At 44.0% G+C, this 15393-nt stretch overlaps 1 protein-coding gene across 1 annotated transcript in view; it reads left to right on the top strand.

Moving 5' to 3' along the window:
• LOC123994327 (LARGE xylosyl- and glucuronyltransferase 1) overlaps nucleotides 1-14744 on the top strand; it is a gene marked incomplete at its 5' end in the record, with an annotated part of 83870 nt that extends 69126 nt beyond the window's left edge. The window contains 1 exon segment of the mRNA XM_046296819.1: nucleotides 14065-14744. Within this exon segment, the coding sequence (XP_046152775.1) occupies nucleotides 14065-14262 (198 nt within the window).
• Between the last annotated feature and the right edge of the window lie 649 nt (nucleotides 14745-15393).

The raw sequence follows: 15393 nt of genomic DNA, 5'->3' as shown, positions 1-15393 counted from the left end.
TCTCTTCCAGCAGTATGAGTTAGTGATGCTGTCTTAGTGTTTCTAACTCTGTCCTCTCTTCCAGGAGTATGAGTTAGTGATGCTGTCTTAGTGATTCTAACTCTGTCCTCTCTTCCAGCAGTATGAGTTAGTGATGCTGTCTTAGTGTTTCTAACTCTGTCCTCTCTTCCAGCAGTATGAGTTAGTGATGCTGTCTTAGTGTTTCTAACTCTGTCCTCTGTCCTCTCTTCCAGCAGTATGAGTTAGTGATGCTGTCTTAGTGTTTCTAACTCTGTCCTCTGTCCTCTCTTCCAGCAGTATGAGTTAGTGATGCTGTCTTAGTGTTTCTAACTCTGTCCTCTGTCCTCTCTTCCAGCAGTATGAGTTAGTGATGCTGTCTTAGTGTTTCTAACTATGTCTTCTCTTCCAGCAGTATGAGTTAGTGATGCTGTCTTAGTGTTTCTAACTCTGTCCTCTCTTCCAGCAGTATGAGTTAGTGATGCTGTCTTAGTGTTTCTAACTCTGTCCTCTCTTCCAGGAGTATGAGTTAGTGATGCTGTCTTAGTGTTTCTAACTCTGTCCTCTGTCCTCTCTTCCAGGAGTATGAGTTAGTGATGCTGTCTTAGTGTTTCTAACTCTGTCCTCTGTCCTCTCTTCCAGCAGTATGAGTTAGTGATGCTGTCTTAGTGTTTCTAACTTTGTCCTCTCTTCCAGGAGTATGAGTTAGTGATGCTGTCTTAGTGTTTCTAACTCTGTCCTCTGTCCTCTCTTCCAGCAGTATGAGTTAGTGATGCTGTCTTAGTGTTTCTAACTCTGTCCTCTCTTCCAGGAGTATGAGTTAGTGATGCTGTCTTAGTGTTTCTAACTCTGTCCTCTCTTCCAGCAGTATGAGTTAGTGATGCTGTCTTAGTGTTTCTAACTCTGTCCTCTGTCCTCTCTTCCAGCAGTATGAGTTAGTGATGCTGTCTTAGTGTTTCTAACTCTGTCCTCTCTTCCAGCAGTATGAGTTAGTGATGCTGTCTTAGTGATTCTAACTCTGTCCTCTGTCCTCTCTTCCAGCAGTATGAGTTAGTGATGCTGTCTTAGTGTTTCTAACTCTGTCCTCTCTTCCAGCAGTATGAGTTAGTGATGCTGTCTTAGTGTTTCTAACTCTGTCCTCTCTTCCAGGAGTATGAGTTAGTGATGCTGTCTTAGTGTTTCTAACTCTGTCCTCTCTTCCAGCAGTATGAGTTAGTGATACTGTCTTAATGTTTCTAACTCTGTCCTCTCTTCCAGCAGTATGAGTTAGTGATGCTGTCTTAGTGTTTCTAACTCTGTCCTCTCTTCCAGGAGTATGAGTTAGTGATGCTGTCTTAGTGATTCTAACTCTGTCCTCTCTTCCAGCAGTATGAGTTAGTGATGCTGTCTTAGTGTTTCTAACTCTGTCCTCTGTCCTCTCTTCCAGCAGTATGAGTTAGTGATGCTGTCTTCGTGTTTCTAACTCTGTCCTCTGTCTTCTCTTCCAGCAGTATGAGTTAGTGATGCTGTCTTAGTGTTTCTAACTCTGTCCTCTCTTCCAGCAGTATGAGTTAGTGATGCTGTCTTAGTGTTTCTAACTCTGTCCTCTCTTCCAGCAGTATGAGTTAGTGATGCTGTCTTAGTGTTTCTAACTCTGTCCTCTCTTCCAGGAGTATGAGTTAGTGATGCTGTCTTAGTGTTTCTAACTCTGTCCTCTGTCCTCTTCCAGCAGTATGAGTTAGTGATGCTGTCTTAGTGTTTCTAACTCTGTCCTCTCTTCCAGGAGTATGAGTTAGTGATGCTGTCTTAGTGTTTCTAACTCTGTCCTCTTCCAGCAGTATGAGTTAGTGATGCTGTCTTAGTGTTTCTAACTCTGTCCTCTGTCCTCTCTTCCAGCAGTATGAGTTAGTGATGCTGTCTTAGTGTTTCTAACTCTGTCCTCTCTTCCAGGAGTATGAGTTAGTGATGCTGTCTTAGTGTTTCTAACTCTGTCCTCTGTCCTCTCTTCCAGCAGTATGAGTTAGTGATGCTGTCTTAGTGATTCTAACTCTGTCCTCTGTCCTCTCTTCCAGCAGTATGAGTTAGTGATGCTGTCTTAGTGTTTCTAACTCTGTCCTCTCTTCCAGCAGTATGAGTTAGTGATGCTGTCTTAGTGTTTCTAACTCTGTCCTCTCTTCCAGCAGTATGAGTTAGTGATACTGTCTTAATGTTTCTAACTCTGTCCTCTCTTCCAGCAGTATGAGTTAGTGATGCTGTCTTAGTGTTTCTAACTCTGTCCTCTCTTCCAGGAGTATGAGTTAGTGATGCTGTCTTAGTGTTTCTAACTCTGTCCTCTGTCCTCTCTTCCAGCAGTATGAGTTAGTGATGCTGTCTTCGTGTTTCTAACTCTGTCCTCTGTCCTCTCTTCCAGCAGTATGAGTTAGTGATGCTGTCTTAGTGTTTCTAACTCTGTCCTCTCTTCCAGCAGTATGAGTTAGTGATGCTGTCTTAGTGTTTCTAACTCTGTCCTCTGTCCTCTCTTCCAGCAGTATGAGTTAGTGATGCTGTCTTAGTGTTTCTAACTCTGTCCTCTCTTCCAGCAGTATGAGTTAGTGATGCTGTCTTAGTGTTTCTAACTCTGTCCTCTCTTCCAGCAGTATGAGTTAGTGATGCTGTCTTGGTGTTTCTAACTCTGTCCTCTCTTCCAGGAGTATGAGTTAGTGATGCTGTCTTAGTGTTTCTAACTCTGTCCTCTGTCCTCTCTTCCAGCAGTATGAGTTAGTGATGCTGTCTTAGTGTTTCTAACTCTGTCCTCTTTCCAGGAGTATGAGTTAGTGATGCTGTCTTAGTGTTTCTAACTCTGTCCTCTCTTCCAGCAGTATGAGTTAGTGATGCTGTCTTAGTGTTTCTAACTCTGTCCTCTGTCCTCTCTTCCAGCAGTATGAGTTAGTGATGCTGTCTTAGTGTTTCTAACTCTGTCCTCTGTCCTCTCTTCCAGCAGTATGAGTTAGTGATGCTGTCTTAGTGATTCTAACTCTGTCCTCTGTCCTCTCTTCCAGCAGTATGAGTTAGTGATGCTGTCTTAGTGTTTCTAACTCTGTCCTCTCTTCCAGCAGTATGAGTTAGTGATGCTGTCTTAGTGTTTCTAACTCTGTCCTCTCTTCCAGCAGTATGAGTTAGTGATACTGTCTTAATGTTTCTAACTCTGTCCTCTCTTCCAGCAGTATGAGTTAGTGATGCTGTCTTAGTGTTTCTAACTCTATCCTCTCTTCCAGCAGTATGAGTTAGTGATGCTGTCTTAGTGTTTCTAACTCTGTCCTCTCTTCCAGGAGTATGAGTTAGTGATGCTGTCTTAGTGATTCTAACTCTGTCCTCTCTTCCAGCAGTATGAGTTAGTGATGCTGTCTTAGTGTTTCTAACTCTGTCCTCTGTCCTCTTTCCAGCAGTATGAGTTAGTGATGCTGTCTTCGTGTTTCTAACTCTGTCCTCTGTCCTCTCTTCCAGCAGTATGAGTTAGTGATGCTGTCTTAGTGTTTCTAACTCTGTCCTCTGTCCTCTCTTCCAGCAGTATGAGTTAGTGATGCTGTCTTAGTGTTTCTAACTCTGTCCTCTGTCCTCTCTTCCAGCAGTATGAGTTAGTGATGCTGTCTTAGTGTTTCTAACTCTGTCCTCTCTTCCAGCAGTATGAGTTAGTGATGCTGTCTTAGTGTTTCTAACTCTGTCCTCTCTTCCAGCAGTATGAGTTAGTGATGCTGTCTTAGTGTTTCTAACTCTGTCCTCTCTTCCAGGAGTATGAGTTATTGATGCTGTCTTAGTGTTTCTAACTCTGTCCTCTGTCCTCTCTTCCAGCAGTATGAGTTAGTGATGCTGTCTTAGTGTTTCTAACTCTGTCCTCTCTTCCAGGAGTATGAGTTAGTGATGCTGTCTTAGTGTTTCTAACTCTGTCCTCTGTCCCTCTTCCAGCAGTATGAGTTAGTGATGCTGTCTTAGTGTTTCTAACTCTGTCCTCTCTTCCAGCAGTATGAGTTAGTGATGCTGTCTTAGTGTTTCTAACTCTGTCCTCTCTTCCAGGAGTATGAGTTATTGATGCTGTCTTAGTGTTTCTAACTCTGTCCTCTGTCCTCTCTTCCAGCAGTATGAGTTAGTGATGCTGTCTTAGTGTTTCTAACTCTGTCCTCTCTTCCAGGAGTATGAGTTAGTGATGCTGTCTTAGTGTTTCTAACTCTGTCCTCTGTCCTCTTTCCAGCAGTATGAGTTAGTGATGCTGTCTTAGTGTTTCTAACTCTGTCCTCTCTTCCAGGAGTATGAGTTAGTGATGCTGTCTTAGTGTTTCTAACTCTGTCCTCTCTTCCAGCAGTATGAGTTAGTGATGCTGTCTTAGTGTTTCTAACTCTGTCCTCTGTCCTCTTCCAGCAGTATGAGTTAGTGATGCTGTCTTAGTGTTTCTAACTCTGTCCTCTGTCTTCTCTTCCAGCAGTATGAGTTAGTGATGCTGTCTTAGTGTTTCTAACTCTGTCCTCTCTTCCAGCAGTATGAGTTAGTGATGCTGTCTTAGTGTTTCTAACTCTGTCCTCTTCCAGGAGTATGAGTTAGTGATGCTGTCTTAGTGTTTCTAACTCTGTCCTCTGTCCTCTCTTCCAGCAGTATGAGTTAGTGATGCTGTCTTAGTGTTTCTAACTCTGTCCTCTCTTCCAGGAGTATGAGTTAGTGATGCTGTCTTAGTGTTTCTAACTCTGTCCTCTGTCCTCTCTTCCAGCAGTATGAGTTAGTGATGCTGTCTTAGTGTTTCTAACTCTGTCCTCTCTTCCAGGAGTATGAGTTAGTGATGCTGTCTTAGTGTTTCTAACTCTGTCCTCTCTTCCAGCAGTATGAGTTAGTGATGCTGTCTTAGTGTTTCTAACTCTGTCCTCTGTCCTCTTCCAGCAGTATGAGTTAGTGATGCTGTCTTAGTGTTTCTAACTCTGTCCTCTGTCCTCTCTTCCAGCAGTATGAGTTAGTGATGCTGTCTTAGTGATTCTAACTCTGTCCTCTGTCCTCTTTCCAGCAGTATGAGTTAGTGATGCTGTCTTAGTGTTTCTAACTCTGTCCTCTGTCCTCTCTTCCAGCAGTATGTCTTAGTGATTCTAACTCTGTCCTCTCTTCCAGCAGTATGAGTTAGTGATGCTGTCTTAGTGTTTCTAATCTGTCCTCTCTTCCAGCAGTATGAGTTAGTGATGCTGTCTTAGTGTTTCTAACTCTGTCCTCTGTCCTCTCTTCCAGCAGTATGTCTTAGTGATTCTAACTCTGTCCTCTCTTCCAGCAGTATGAGTTAGTGATGCTGTCTTAGTGTTTCTAATCTGTCCTCTCTTCCAGCAGTATGAGTTAGTGATGCTGTCTTAGTGTTTCTAACTCGGTCCTCTGTCCTCTCTTCCAGGAGTATGAGTTAGTGATGCTGTCTTAGTGTTTCTAACTCTGTCCTCTCTTCCAGGAGTATGAGTTAGTGATGCTGTCTTAGTGTTTCTAACTCTGTCCTCTGTCCTCTTTCCAGCAGTATGAGTTAGTGATGCTGTCTTAGTGTTTCTAACTCTGTCCTCTCTTCCAGGAGTATGAGTTAGTGATGCTGTCTTAGTGTTTCTAACTCTGTCCTCTCTTCCAGCAGTATGAGTTAGTGATGCTGTCTTAGTGTTTCTAACTCTGTCCTCTGTCCTCTCTTCCAGCAGTATGAGTTAGTGATGCTGTCTTAGTGTTTCTAACTCTGTCCTCTGTCCTCTCTTCCAGCAGTATGAGTTAGTGACGCTGTCTTAGTGTTTCTAACTCTGTCCTCTCTTCCAGGAGTATGAGTTAGTGATGCTGTCTTAGTGTTTCTAACTCTGTCCTCTCTTCCAGGAGTATGAGTTAGTGATGCTGTCTTAGTGTTTCTAACTCTGTCCTCTGTCCTCTCTTCCAGCAGTATGAGTTAGTGATGCTGTCTTAGTGTTTCTAACTCTGTCCTCTCTTCCAGGAGTATGAGTTAGTGATGCTGTCTTAGTGTTTCTAACTCTGTCCTCTGTCCTCTCTTCCAGCAGTATGAGTTAGTGATGCTGTCTTAGTGTTTCTAACTCTGTCCTCTTTCCAGGAGTATGAGTTAGTGATGCTGTCTTAGTGTTTCTAACTCTGTCCTCTCTTCCAGCAGTATGAGTTAGTGATGCTGTCTTAGTGTTTCTAACTCTGTCCTCTGTCCTCTCTTCCAGCAGTATGAGTTAGTGATGCTGTCTTAGTGTTTCTAACTCTGTCCTCTCTTCCAGCAGTATGAGTTAGTGATGCTGTCTTAGTGATTCTAACTCTGTCCTCTGTCCTCTCTTCCAGCAGTATGAGTTAGTGATGCTGTCTTAGTGTTTCTAACTCTGTCCTCTCTTCCAGCAGTATGAGTTAGTGATGCTGTCTTAGTGTTTCTAACTCTGTCCTCTCTTCCAGCAGTATGAGTTAGTGATACTGTCTTAGTGTTTCTAACTCTGTCCTCTCTTCCAGCAGTATGAGTTAGTGATGCTGTCTTAGTGTTTCTAACTCTATCCTCTCTTCCAGCAGTATGAGTTAGTGATGCTGTCTTAGTGTTTCTAACTCTGTCCTCTCTTCCAGGAGTATGAGTTAGTGATGCTGTCTTAGTGATTCTAACTCTGTCCTCTCTTCCAGCAGTATGAGTTAGTGATGCTGTCTTAGTGTTTCTAACTCTGTCCTCTGTCCTCTCTTCCAGCAGTATGAGTTAGTGATGCTGTCTTCGTGTTTCTAACTCTGTCCTCTGTCCTCTCTTCCAGCAGTATGAGTTAGTGATGCTGTCTTAGTGTTTCTAACTCTGTCCTCTGTCCTCTTTCCAGCAGTATGAGTTAGTGATGCTGTCTTAGTGTTTCTAACTCTGTCCTCTGTCCTCTCTTCCAGCAGTATGAGTTAGTGATGCTGTCTTAGTGTTTCTAACTCTGTCCTCTCTTCCAGCAGTATGAGTTAGTGATGCTGTCTTAGTGTTTCTAACTCTGTCCTCTCTTCCAGCAGTATGAGTTAGTGATGCTGTCTTAGTGTTTCTAACTCTGTCCTCTCTTCCAGGAGTATGAGTTATTGATGCTGTCTTAGTGTTTCTAACTCTGTCCTCTGTCCTCTCTTCCAGCAGTATGAGTTAGTGATGCTGTCTTAGTGTTTCTAACTCTGTCCTCTCTTCCAGGAGTATGAGTTAGTGATGCTGTCTTAGTGTTTCTAACTCTGTCCTCTGTCCTCTCTTCCAGCAGTATGAGTTAGTGATGCTGTCTTAGTGTTTCTAACTCTGTCCTCTCTTCCAGGAGTATGAGTTAGTGATGCTGTCTTAGTGTTTCTAACTCTGTCCTCTCTTCCAGCAGTATGAGTTAGTGATGCTGTCTTAGTGTTTCTAACTCTGTCCTCTGTCCTCTCTTCCAGCAGTATGAGTTAGTGATGCTGTCTTAGTGTTTCTAACTCTGTCCTCTGTCCTCTCTTCCAGCAGTATGAGTTAGTGATGCTGTCTTAGTGTTTCTAACTCTGTCCTCTCTTCCAGCAGTATGAGTTAGTGATGCTGTCTTAGTGATTCTAACTCTGTCCTCTGTCCTCTCTTCCAGCAGTATGAGTTAGTGATGCTGTCTTAGTGTTTCTAACTCTGTCCTCTGTCCTCTCTTCCAGCAGTATGTCTTAGTGATTCTAACTCTGTCCTCTCTTCCAGCAGTATGAGTTAGTGATGCTGTCTTAGTGTTTCTAATCTGTCCTCTCTTCCAGCAGTATGAGTTAGTGATGCTGTCTTAGTGTTTCTAACTCGGTCCTCTGTCCTCTCTTCCAGGAGTATGAGTTAGTGATGCTGTCTTAGTGTTTCTAACTCTGTCCTCTCTTCCAGGAGTATGAGTTAGTGATGCTGTCTTAGTGTTTCTAACTCTGTCCTCTGTCCTCTCTTCCAGCAGTATGAGTTAGTGATGCTGTCTTAGTGTTTCTAACTCTGTCCTCTCTTCCAGGAGTATGAGTTAGTGATGCTGTCTTAGTGTTTCTAACTCTGTCCTCTCTTCCAGCAGTATGAGTTAGTGATGCTGTCTTAGTGTTTCTAACTCTGTCCTCTGTCCTCTCTTCCAGCAGTATGAGTTAGTGATGCTGTCTTAGTGTTTCTAACTCTGTCCTCTGTCCTCTCTTCCAGCAGTATGAGTTAGTGACGCTGTCTTAGTGTTTCTAACTCTGTCCTCTCTTCCAGGAGTATGAGTTAGTGATGCTGTCTTAGTGTTTCTAACTCTGTCCTCTCTTCCAGGAGTATGAGTTAGTGATGCTGTCTTAGTGTTTCTAACTCTGTCCTCTGTCCTCTCTTCCAGCAGTATGAGTTAGTGATGCTGTCTTAGTGTTTCTAACTCTGTCCTCTCTTCCAGGAGTATGAGTTAGTGATGCTGTCTTAGTGTTTCTAACTCTGTCCTCTGTCCTCTCTTCCAGCAGTATGAGTTAGTGATGCTGTCTTAGTGTTTCTAACTCTGTCCTCTCTTCCAGGAGTATGAGTTAGTGATGCTGTCTTAGTGTTTCTAACTCTGTCCTCTCTTCCAGCAGTATGAGTTAGTGATGCTGTCTTAGTGTTTCTAACTCTGTCCTCTGTCCTCTCTTCCAGCAGTATGAGTTAGTGATGCTGTCTTAGTGTTTCTAACTCTGTCCTCTCTTCCAGCAGTATGAGTTAGTGATGCTGTCTTAGTGATTCTAACTCTGTCCTCTGTCCTCTCTTCCAGCAGTATGAGTTAGTGATGCTGTCTTAGTGTTTCTAACTCTGTCCTCTCTTCCAGCAGTATGAGTTAGTGATGCTGTCTTAGTGTTTCTAACTCTGTCCTCTCTTCCAGCAGTATGAGTTAGTGATACTGTCTTAGTGTTTCTAACTCTGTCCTCTCTTCCAGCAGTATGAGTTAGTGATGCTGTCTTAGTGTTTCTAACTCTATCCTCTCTTCCAGCAGTATGAGTTAGTGATGCTGTCTTAGTGTTTCTAACTCTGTCCTCTCTTCCAGGAGTATGAGTTAGTGATGCTGTCTTAGTGATTCTAACTCTGTCCTCTCTTCCAGCAGTATGAGTTAGTGATGCTGTCTTAGTGTTTCTAACTCTGTCCTCTGTCCTCTCTTCCAGCAGTATGAGTTAGTGATGCTGTCTTCGTGTTTCTAACTCTGTCCTCTGTCCTCTCTTCCAGCAGTATGAGTTAGTGATGCTGTCTTAGTGTTTCTAACTCTGTCCTCTGTCCTCTCTTCCAGCAGTATGAGTTAGTGATGCTGTCTTAGTGTTTCTAACTCTGTCCTCTGTCCTCTCTTCCAGCAGTATGAGTTAGTGATGCTGTCTTAGTGTTTCTAACTCTGTCCTCTCTTCCAGCAGTATGAGTTAGTGATGCTGTCTTAGTGTTTCTAACTCTGTCCTCTCTTCCAGCAGTATGAGTTAGTGATGCTGTCTTAGTGTTTCTAACTCTGTCCTCTCTTCCAGGAGTATGAGTTATTGATGCTGTCTTAGTGTTTCTAACTCTGTCCTCTGTCCTCTCTTCCAGCAGTATGAGTTAGTGATGCTGTCTTAGTGTTTCTAACTCTGTCCTCTCTTCCAGGAGTATGAGTTAGTGATGCTGTCTTAGTGTTTCTAACTCTGTCCTCTGTCCTCTCTTCCAGCAGTATGAGTTAGTGATGCTGTCTTAGTGTTTCTAACTCTGTCCTCTCTTCCAGGAGTATGAGTTAGTGATGCTGTCTTAGTGTTTCTAACTCTGTCCTCTCTTCCAGCAGTATGAGTTAGTGATGCTGTCTTAGTGTTTCTAACTCTGTCCTCTGTCCTCTCTTCCAGCAGTATGAGTTAGTGATGCTGTCTTAGTGTTTCTAACTCTGTCCTCTGTCCTCTCTTCCAGCAGTATGAGTTAGTGATGCTGTCTTAGTGTTTCTAACTCTGTCCTCTCTTCCAGCAGTATGAGTTAGTGATGCTGTCTTAGTGTTTCTAACTCTGTCCTCTCTTCCAGGAGTATGAGTTAGTGATGCTGTCTTAGTGTTTCTAACTCTGTCCTCTGTCCTCTCTTCCAGCAGTATGAGTTAGTGATGCTGTCTTAGTGTTTCTAACTCTGTCCTCTCTTCCAGGAGTATGAGTTAGTGATGCTGTCTTAGTGTTTCTAACTCTGTCCTCTGTCCTCTCTTCCAGCAGTATGAGTTAGTGATGCTGTCTTAGTGTTTCTAACTCTGTCCTCTCTTCCAGGAGTATGAGTTAGTGATGCTGTCTTAGTGTTTCTAACTCTGTCCTCTCTTCCAGCAGTATGAGTTAGTGATGCTGTCTTAGTGTTTCTAACTCTGTCCTCTGTCCTCTCTTCCAGCAGTATGAGTTAGTGATGCTGTCTTAGTGTTTCTAACTCTGTCCTCTGTCCTCTCTTCCAGCAGTATGAGTTAGTGATGCTGTCTTAGTGATTCTAACTCTGTCCTCTGTCCTCTCTTCCAGCAGTATGAGTTAGTGATGCTGTCTTAGTGTTTCTAACTCTGTCCTCTGTCCTCTCTTCCAGCAGTATGTCTTAGTGATTCTAACTCTGTCCTCTCTTCCAGCAGTATGAGTTAGTGATGCTGTCTTAGTGTTTCTAATCTGTCCTCTCTTCCAGCAGTATGAGTTAGTGATGCTGTCTTAGTGTTTCTAACTCGGTCCTCTGTCCTCTCTTCCAGCAGTATGAGTTAGTGATACTGTCTTAGTGTTTCTAACTCTGTCCTCTCTTCCAGCAGTATGAGTTAGTGATGCTGTCTTAGTGTTTCTAACTCTATCCTCTCTTCCAGCAGTATGAGTTAGTGATGCTGTCTTAGTGTTTCTAACTCTGTCCTCTCTTCCAGGAGTATGAGTTAGTGATGCTGTCTTAGTGATTCTAACTCTGTCCTCTCTTCCAGCAGTATGAGTTAGTGATGCTGTCTTAGTGTTTCTAACTCTGTCCTCTGTCCTCTCTTCCAGCAGTATGAGTTAGTGATGCTGTCTTCGTGTTTCTAACTCTGTCCTCTGTCCTCTCTTCCAGCAGTATGAGTTAGTGATGCTGTCTTAGTGTTTCTAACTCTGTCCTCTGTCCTCTTTCCAGCAGTATGAGTTAGTGATGCTGTCTTAGTGTTTCTAACTCTGTCCTCTGTCCTCTCTTCCAGCAGTATGAGTTAGTGATGCTGTCTTAGTGTTTCTAACTCTGTCCTCTCTTCCAGCAGTATGAGTTAGTGATGCTGTCTTAGTGTTTCTAACTCTGTCCTCTCTTCCAGCAGTATGAGTTAGTGATGCTGTCTTAGTGTTTCTAACTCTGTCCTCTCTTCCAGGAGTATGAGTTATTGATGCTGTCTTAGTGTTTCTAACTCTGTCCTCTGTCCTCTCTTCCAGCAGTATGAGTTAGTGATGCTGTCTTAGTGTTTCTAACTCTGTCCTCTCTTCCAGGAGTATGAGTTAGTGATGCTGTCTTAGTGTTTCTAACTCTGTCCTCTGTCCTCTCTTCCAGCAGTATGAGTTAGTGATGCTGTCTTAGTGTTTCTAACTCTGTCCTCTCTTCCAGGAGTATGAGTTAGTGATGCTGTCTTAGTGTTTCTAACTCTGTCCTCTCTTCCAGCAGTATGAGTTAGTGATGCTGTCTTAGTGTTTCTAACTCTGTCCTCTGTCCTCTCTTCCAGCAGTATGAGTTAGTGATGCTGTCTTAGTGTTTCTAACTCTGTCCTCTGTCCTCTCTTCCAGCAGTATGAGTTAGTGATGCTGTCTTAGTGTTTCTAACTCTGTCCTCTCTTCCAGCAGTATGAGTTAGTGATGCTGTCTTAGTGTTTCTAACTCTGTCCTCTCTTCCAGGAGTATGAGTTAGTGATGCTGTCTTAGTGTTTCTAACTCTGTCCTCTGTCCTCTCTTCCAGCAGTATGAGTTAGTGATGCTGTCTTAGTGTTTCTAACTCTGTCCTCTCTTCCAGGAGTATGAGTTAGTGATGCTGTCTTAGTGTTTCTAACTCTGTCCTCTGTCCTCTCTTCCAGCAGTATGAGTTAGTGATGCTGTCTTAGTGTTTCTAACTCTGTCCTCTCTTCCAGGAGTATGAGTTAGTGATGCTGTCTTAGTGTTTCTAACTCTGTCCTCTCTTCCAGCAGTATGAGTTAGTGATGCTGTCTTAGTGTTTCTAACTCTGTCCTCTGTCCTCTCTTCCAGCAGTATGAGTTAGTGATGCTGTCTTAGTGTTTCTAACTCTGTCCTCTGTCCTCTCTTCCAGCAGTATGAGTTAGTGATGCTGTCTTAGTGATTCTAACTCTGTCCTCTGTCCTCTCTTCCAGCAGTATGAGTTAGTGATGCTGTCTTAGTGTTTCTAACTCTGTCCTCTGTCCTCTCTTCCAGCAGTATGTCTTAGTGATTCTAACTCTGTCCTCTCTTCCAGCAGTATGAGTTAGTGATGCTGTCTTAGTGTTTCTAATCTGTCCTCTCTTCCAGCAGTATGAGTTAGTGATGCTGTCTTAGTGTTTCTAACTCGGTCCTCTGTCCTCTCTTCCAGGAGTATGAGTTAGTGATGCTGTCTTAATGTTTCTAACTCGGTCCTCTGTCCTCTCTTCCAGCAGTATGAGTTAGTGATGCTGTCTTAGTGATTCTAACTCTGTCCTCTCTTCCAGCAGTATGAGTTAGTGATGCTGTCTTAGTGTTTCTAACTCTGTCCTCTCTTCCAGCAGTATGAGTTAGTGATGCTGTCTTAGTGTTTCTAACTCTGTCCTCTCTTCCAGCAGTATGAGTTAGTGATACTGTCTTAATGTTTCTAACTCTGTCCTCTCTTCCAGCAGTATGAGTTAGTGATGCTGTCTTAGTGTTTCTAACTCTGTCCTCTGTCCTCTCTTCCAGCAGTATGAGTTAGTGATGCTGTCTTAGTGTTTCTAACTCTGTCCTCTGTCCTCTCTTCCAGCAGTATGAGTTAGTGATGCTGTCTTAGTGTTTCTAACTCTGTCCTCTCTTCCAGCAGTATGAGTTAGTGATGCTGTCTTAGTGTTTCTAACTCTGTCCTCTCTTCCAGCAGTATGAGTTAGTGATGCTGTCTTAGTGTTTCTAACTCTGTCCTCTCTTCCAGGAGTATGAGTTATTGATGCTGTCTTAGTGTTTCTAACTCTGTCCTCTGTCCTCTCTTCCAGCAGTATGAGTTAGTGATGCTGTCTTAGTGTTTCTAACTCTGTCCTCTCTTCCAGCAGTATGAGTTAGTGATGCTGTCTTAGTGTTTCTAACTCTGTCCTCTCTTCCAGGAGTATGAGTTAGTGATGCTGTCTTAGTGTTTCTAACTCTGTCCTCTCTTCCAGCAGTATGAGTTAGTGATGCTGTCTTAGTGTTTCTAACTCTGTCCTCTGTCCTCTCTTCCAGCAGTATGAGTTAGTGATGCTGTCTTAGTGTTTCTAACTCTGTCCTCTGTCCTCTCTTCCAGCAGTATGAGTTAGTGATGCTGTCTTAGTGTTTTTAACTCTGTCCTCTGTCCTCTCTTCCAGCAGTATGAGTTAGTGATGCTGTCTTAGTGTTTCTAACTCTGTCCTCTGTCCTCTCTTCCAGCAGTATGAGTTAGTGATGCTGTCTTAGTGTTTCTAACTCGGTCCTCTGTCCTCTCTTCCAGGAGTATGAGTTAGTGATGCTGTCTTAATGTTTCTAACTCGGTCCTCTGTCCTCTCTTCCAGGAGTATGAGTTAGTGATGCTGTCATAGTGATTCTAACTCTGTCCTCTCTTCCAGCAGTATGAGTTAGTGATGCTGTCTTAGTGTTTCTAACTCTGTCCTCTCTTCCAGCAGTATGAGTTAGTGATGCTGTCTTAGTGTTTCTAACTCTGTCCTCTCTTCCAGCAGTATGAGTTAGTGATGCTGTCTTAGTGTTTCTAACTCTGTCCTCTCTTCCAGAGGTATGAGTTAGTGATACTGTCTTAGTGTTTCTAACTCTGTCCTCTGTCCTCTCTTCCAGCAGTATGAGTTAGTGATACTGTCTTAGTGTTTCTAACTCTGTCCTCTCTTCCAGCAGTATGAGTTAGTGATACTGTCTTAGTGTTTCTAACTCTGTCCTCTGTCCTCTCTTCCAGGAGTATGAGTTAGTGATGCTGTCTTAGTGTTTCTAACTCAGTCCTCTGTCCTCTCTTCCAGCAGTATGAGTTAGTGATGCTGTCTTAGTGTTTCTAACTCAGTCCTCTGTCCTCTCTTCCAGGAGTATGAGTTTGTGGTTCTGCCCAACGCCTATATGATCCACATGCCTCATGCTCCCAGTTTCGACATCACCAAGTTCCGGTCCAACAAGCAGTACCGCGTCTGCCTGAAGACCCTGAAAGAGGAGTTTCAGCAGAACATGTCTAGACGATACGGCTTCGCTGCCCTCAAATACATGACTGCAGAGAACAACAGCTAGCCAACACCGATGAGCCAGGACACTCTGACCCGTTATTGACTACACTACCCATAACCCTCTTCTCTAAGGCTGTCTAGGACTACACCTCTACGGAGGAGAGGGAAAGGGCGGTGGATTCTAAGGACAGTCGATGTAGGGGAGTCGGGAGTGGACAGAACGGTTACTAAGGACTCTTACTACGAACTCTGACCCGTTATTGACTACACTACCCATAACACCCTTCTCTAAGGCTGTCTAGGACTACACTTCTACAGAGGAGAGGGAAAGGGAGGTGGATTCTAAGGACAGTCGATGTAGGGGAGTCGGGAGTGGACAGAACGGTTACTAAAGACTCTTACTACGAACTCTGACCTTTGTGCCAACCGATCATGAGGTTTTAAATTGTGAGCTCTGCTTCTTGTGAACGCTCACCTTTTAGTTTGGGGTTATGACCTGGTTTGAGACAAACCAGCGTTAACCAACTGAAGGGTAACCGGGGTAACCGTAAGGTCGTTGTGTCCCAAACATAGTTTTTTTTTACCCCTTCCCGAGGACGGATGGAGCAGTCTGTCCAGAAGTTGCAGACCTGGTTTCTATCTGGTCTCTGGCTGGGAGAGGAAGCTGTTGCTGTGAATGTCGAGTCAGTACAGGGCTGGTTTGGACTCATACAACTCTCTGTTCTTCTCTAACAATAGAACTGGGCATCACTATGGGAGGGAGGGAGGGAGGGAGGGAAGGAAGGAAGGAAGGAAGGAGGGAGGGAGGGGGGAAGGGAGAGTGGGGAGAGAGACTGACTGTAGCCCTGGACTTGGAAAGCAGACAAGACATTTGTTCTCTGAGCCCTATCTGGAAGACCAGCTGCTGTTTGTTGTGCTAAATGTAATATGGTATGTGTGTGTCTGTCTCCCTCTCTGTCTCCCTCCCTGCCTCCTGTCTCCCTCCCTGCCTCTCTGTCTCCCTCCCTGTCTGCCTCCCTCCCTCCCTCCCTGTCTCCCTCCCTGCCTCTCTGTCTCCCTGCCTCTCTGTCTCCCTCCCTGTCTCCCTCCCTGCCTCTCTGTCTCCCTCCCTGTCTCCCTCCCTGTCTCTCTCCCTCCCTCCCAGTCTCTCTCCCTCCCTCACTGTCTCCCTCACTGTCTCCCTCCCTGCCTCCCT

The sequence above is a fragment of the Oncorhynchus gorbuscha genome, linkage group LG14, assembly GCF_021184085.1.
Source record: "Oncorhynchus gorbuscha isolate QuinsamMale2020 ecotype Even-year linkage group LG14, OgorEven_v1.0, whole genome shotgun sequence".
Classification (NCBI taxonomy): domain Eukaryota; kingdom Metazoa; phylum Chordata; class Actinopteri; order Salmoniformes; family Salmonidae; genus Oncorhynchus; species Oncorhynchus gorbuscha.
Note: the sequence above shows the minus strand (reverse complement) of the source record. Positions and strands in the feature narration are given on the sequence as shown.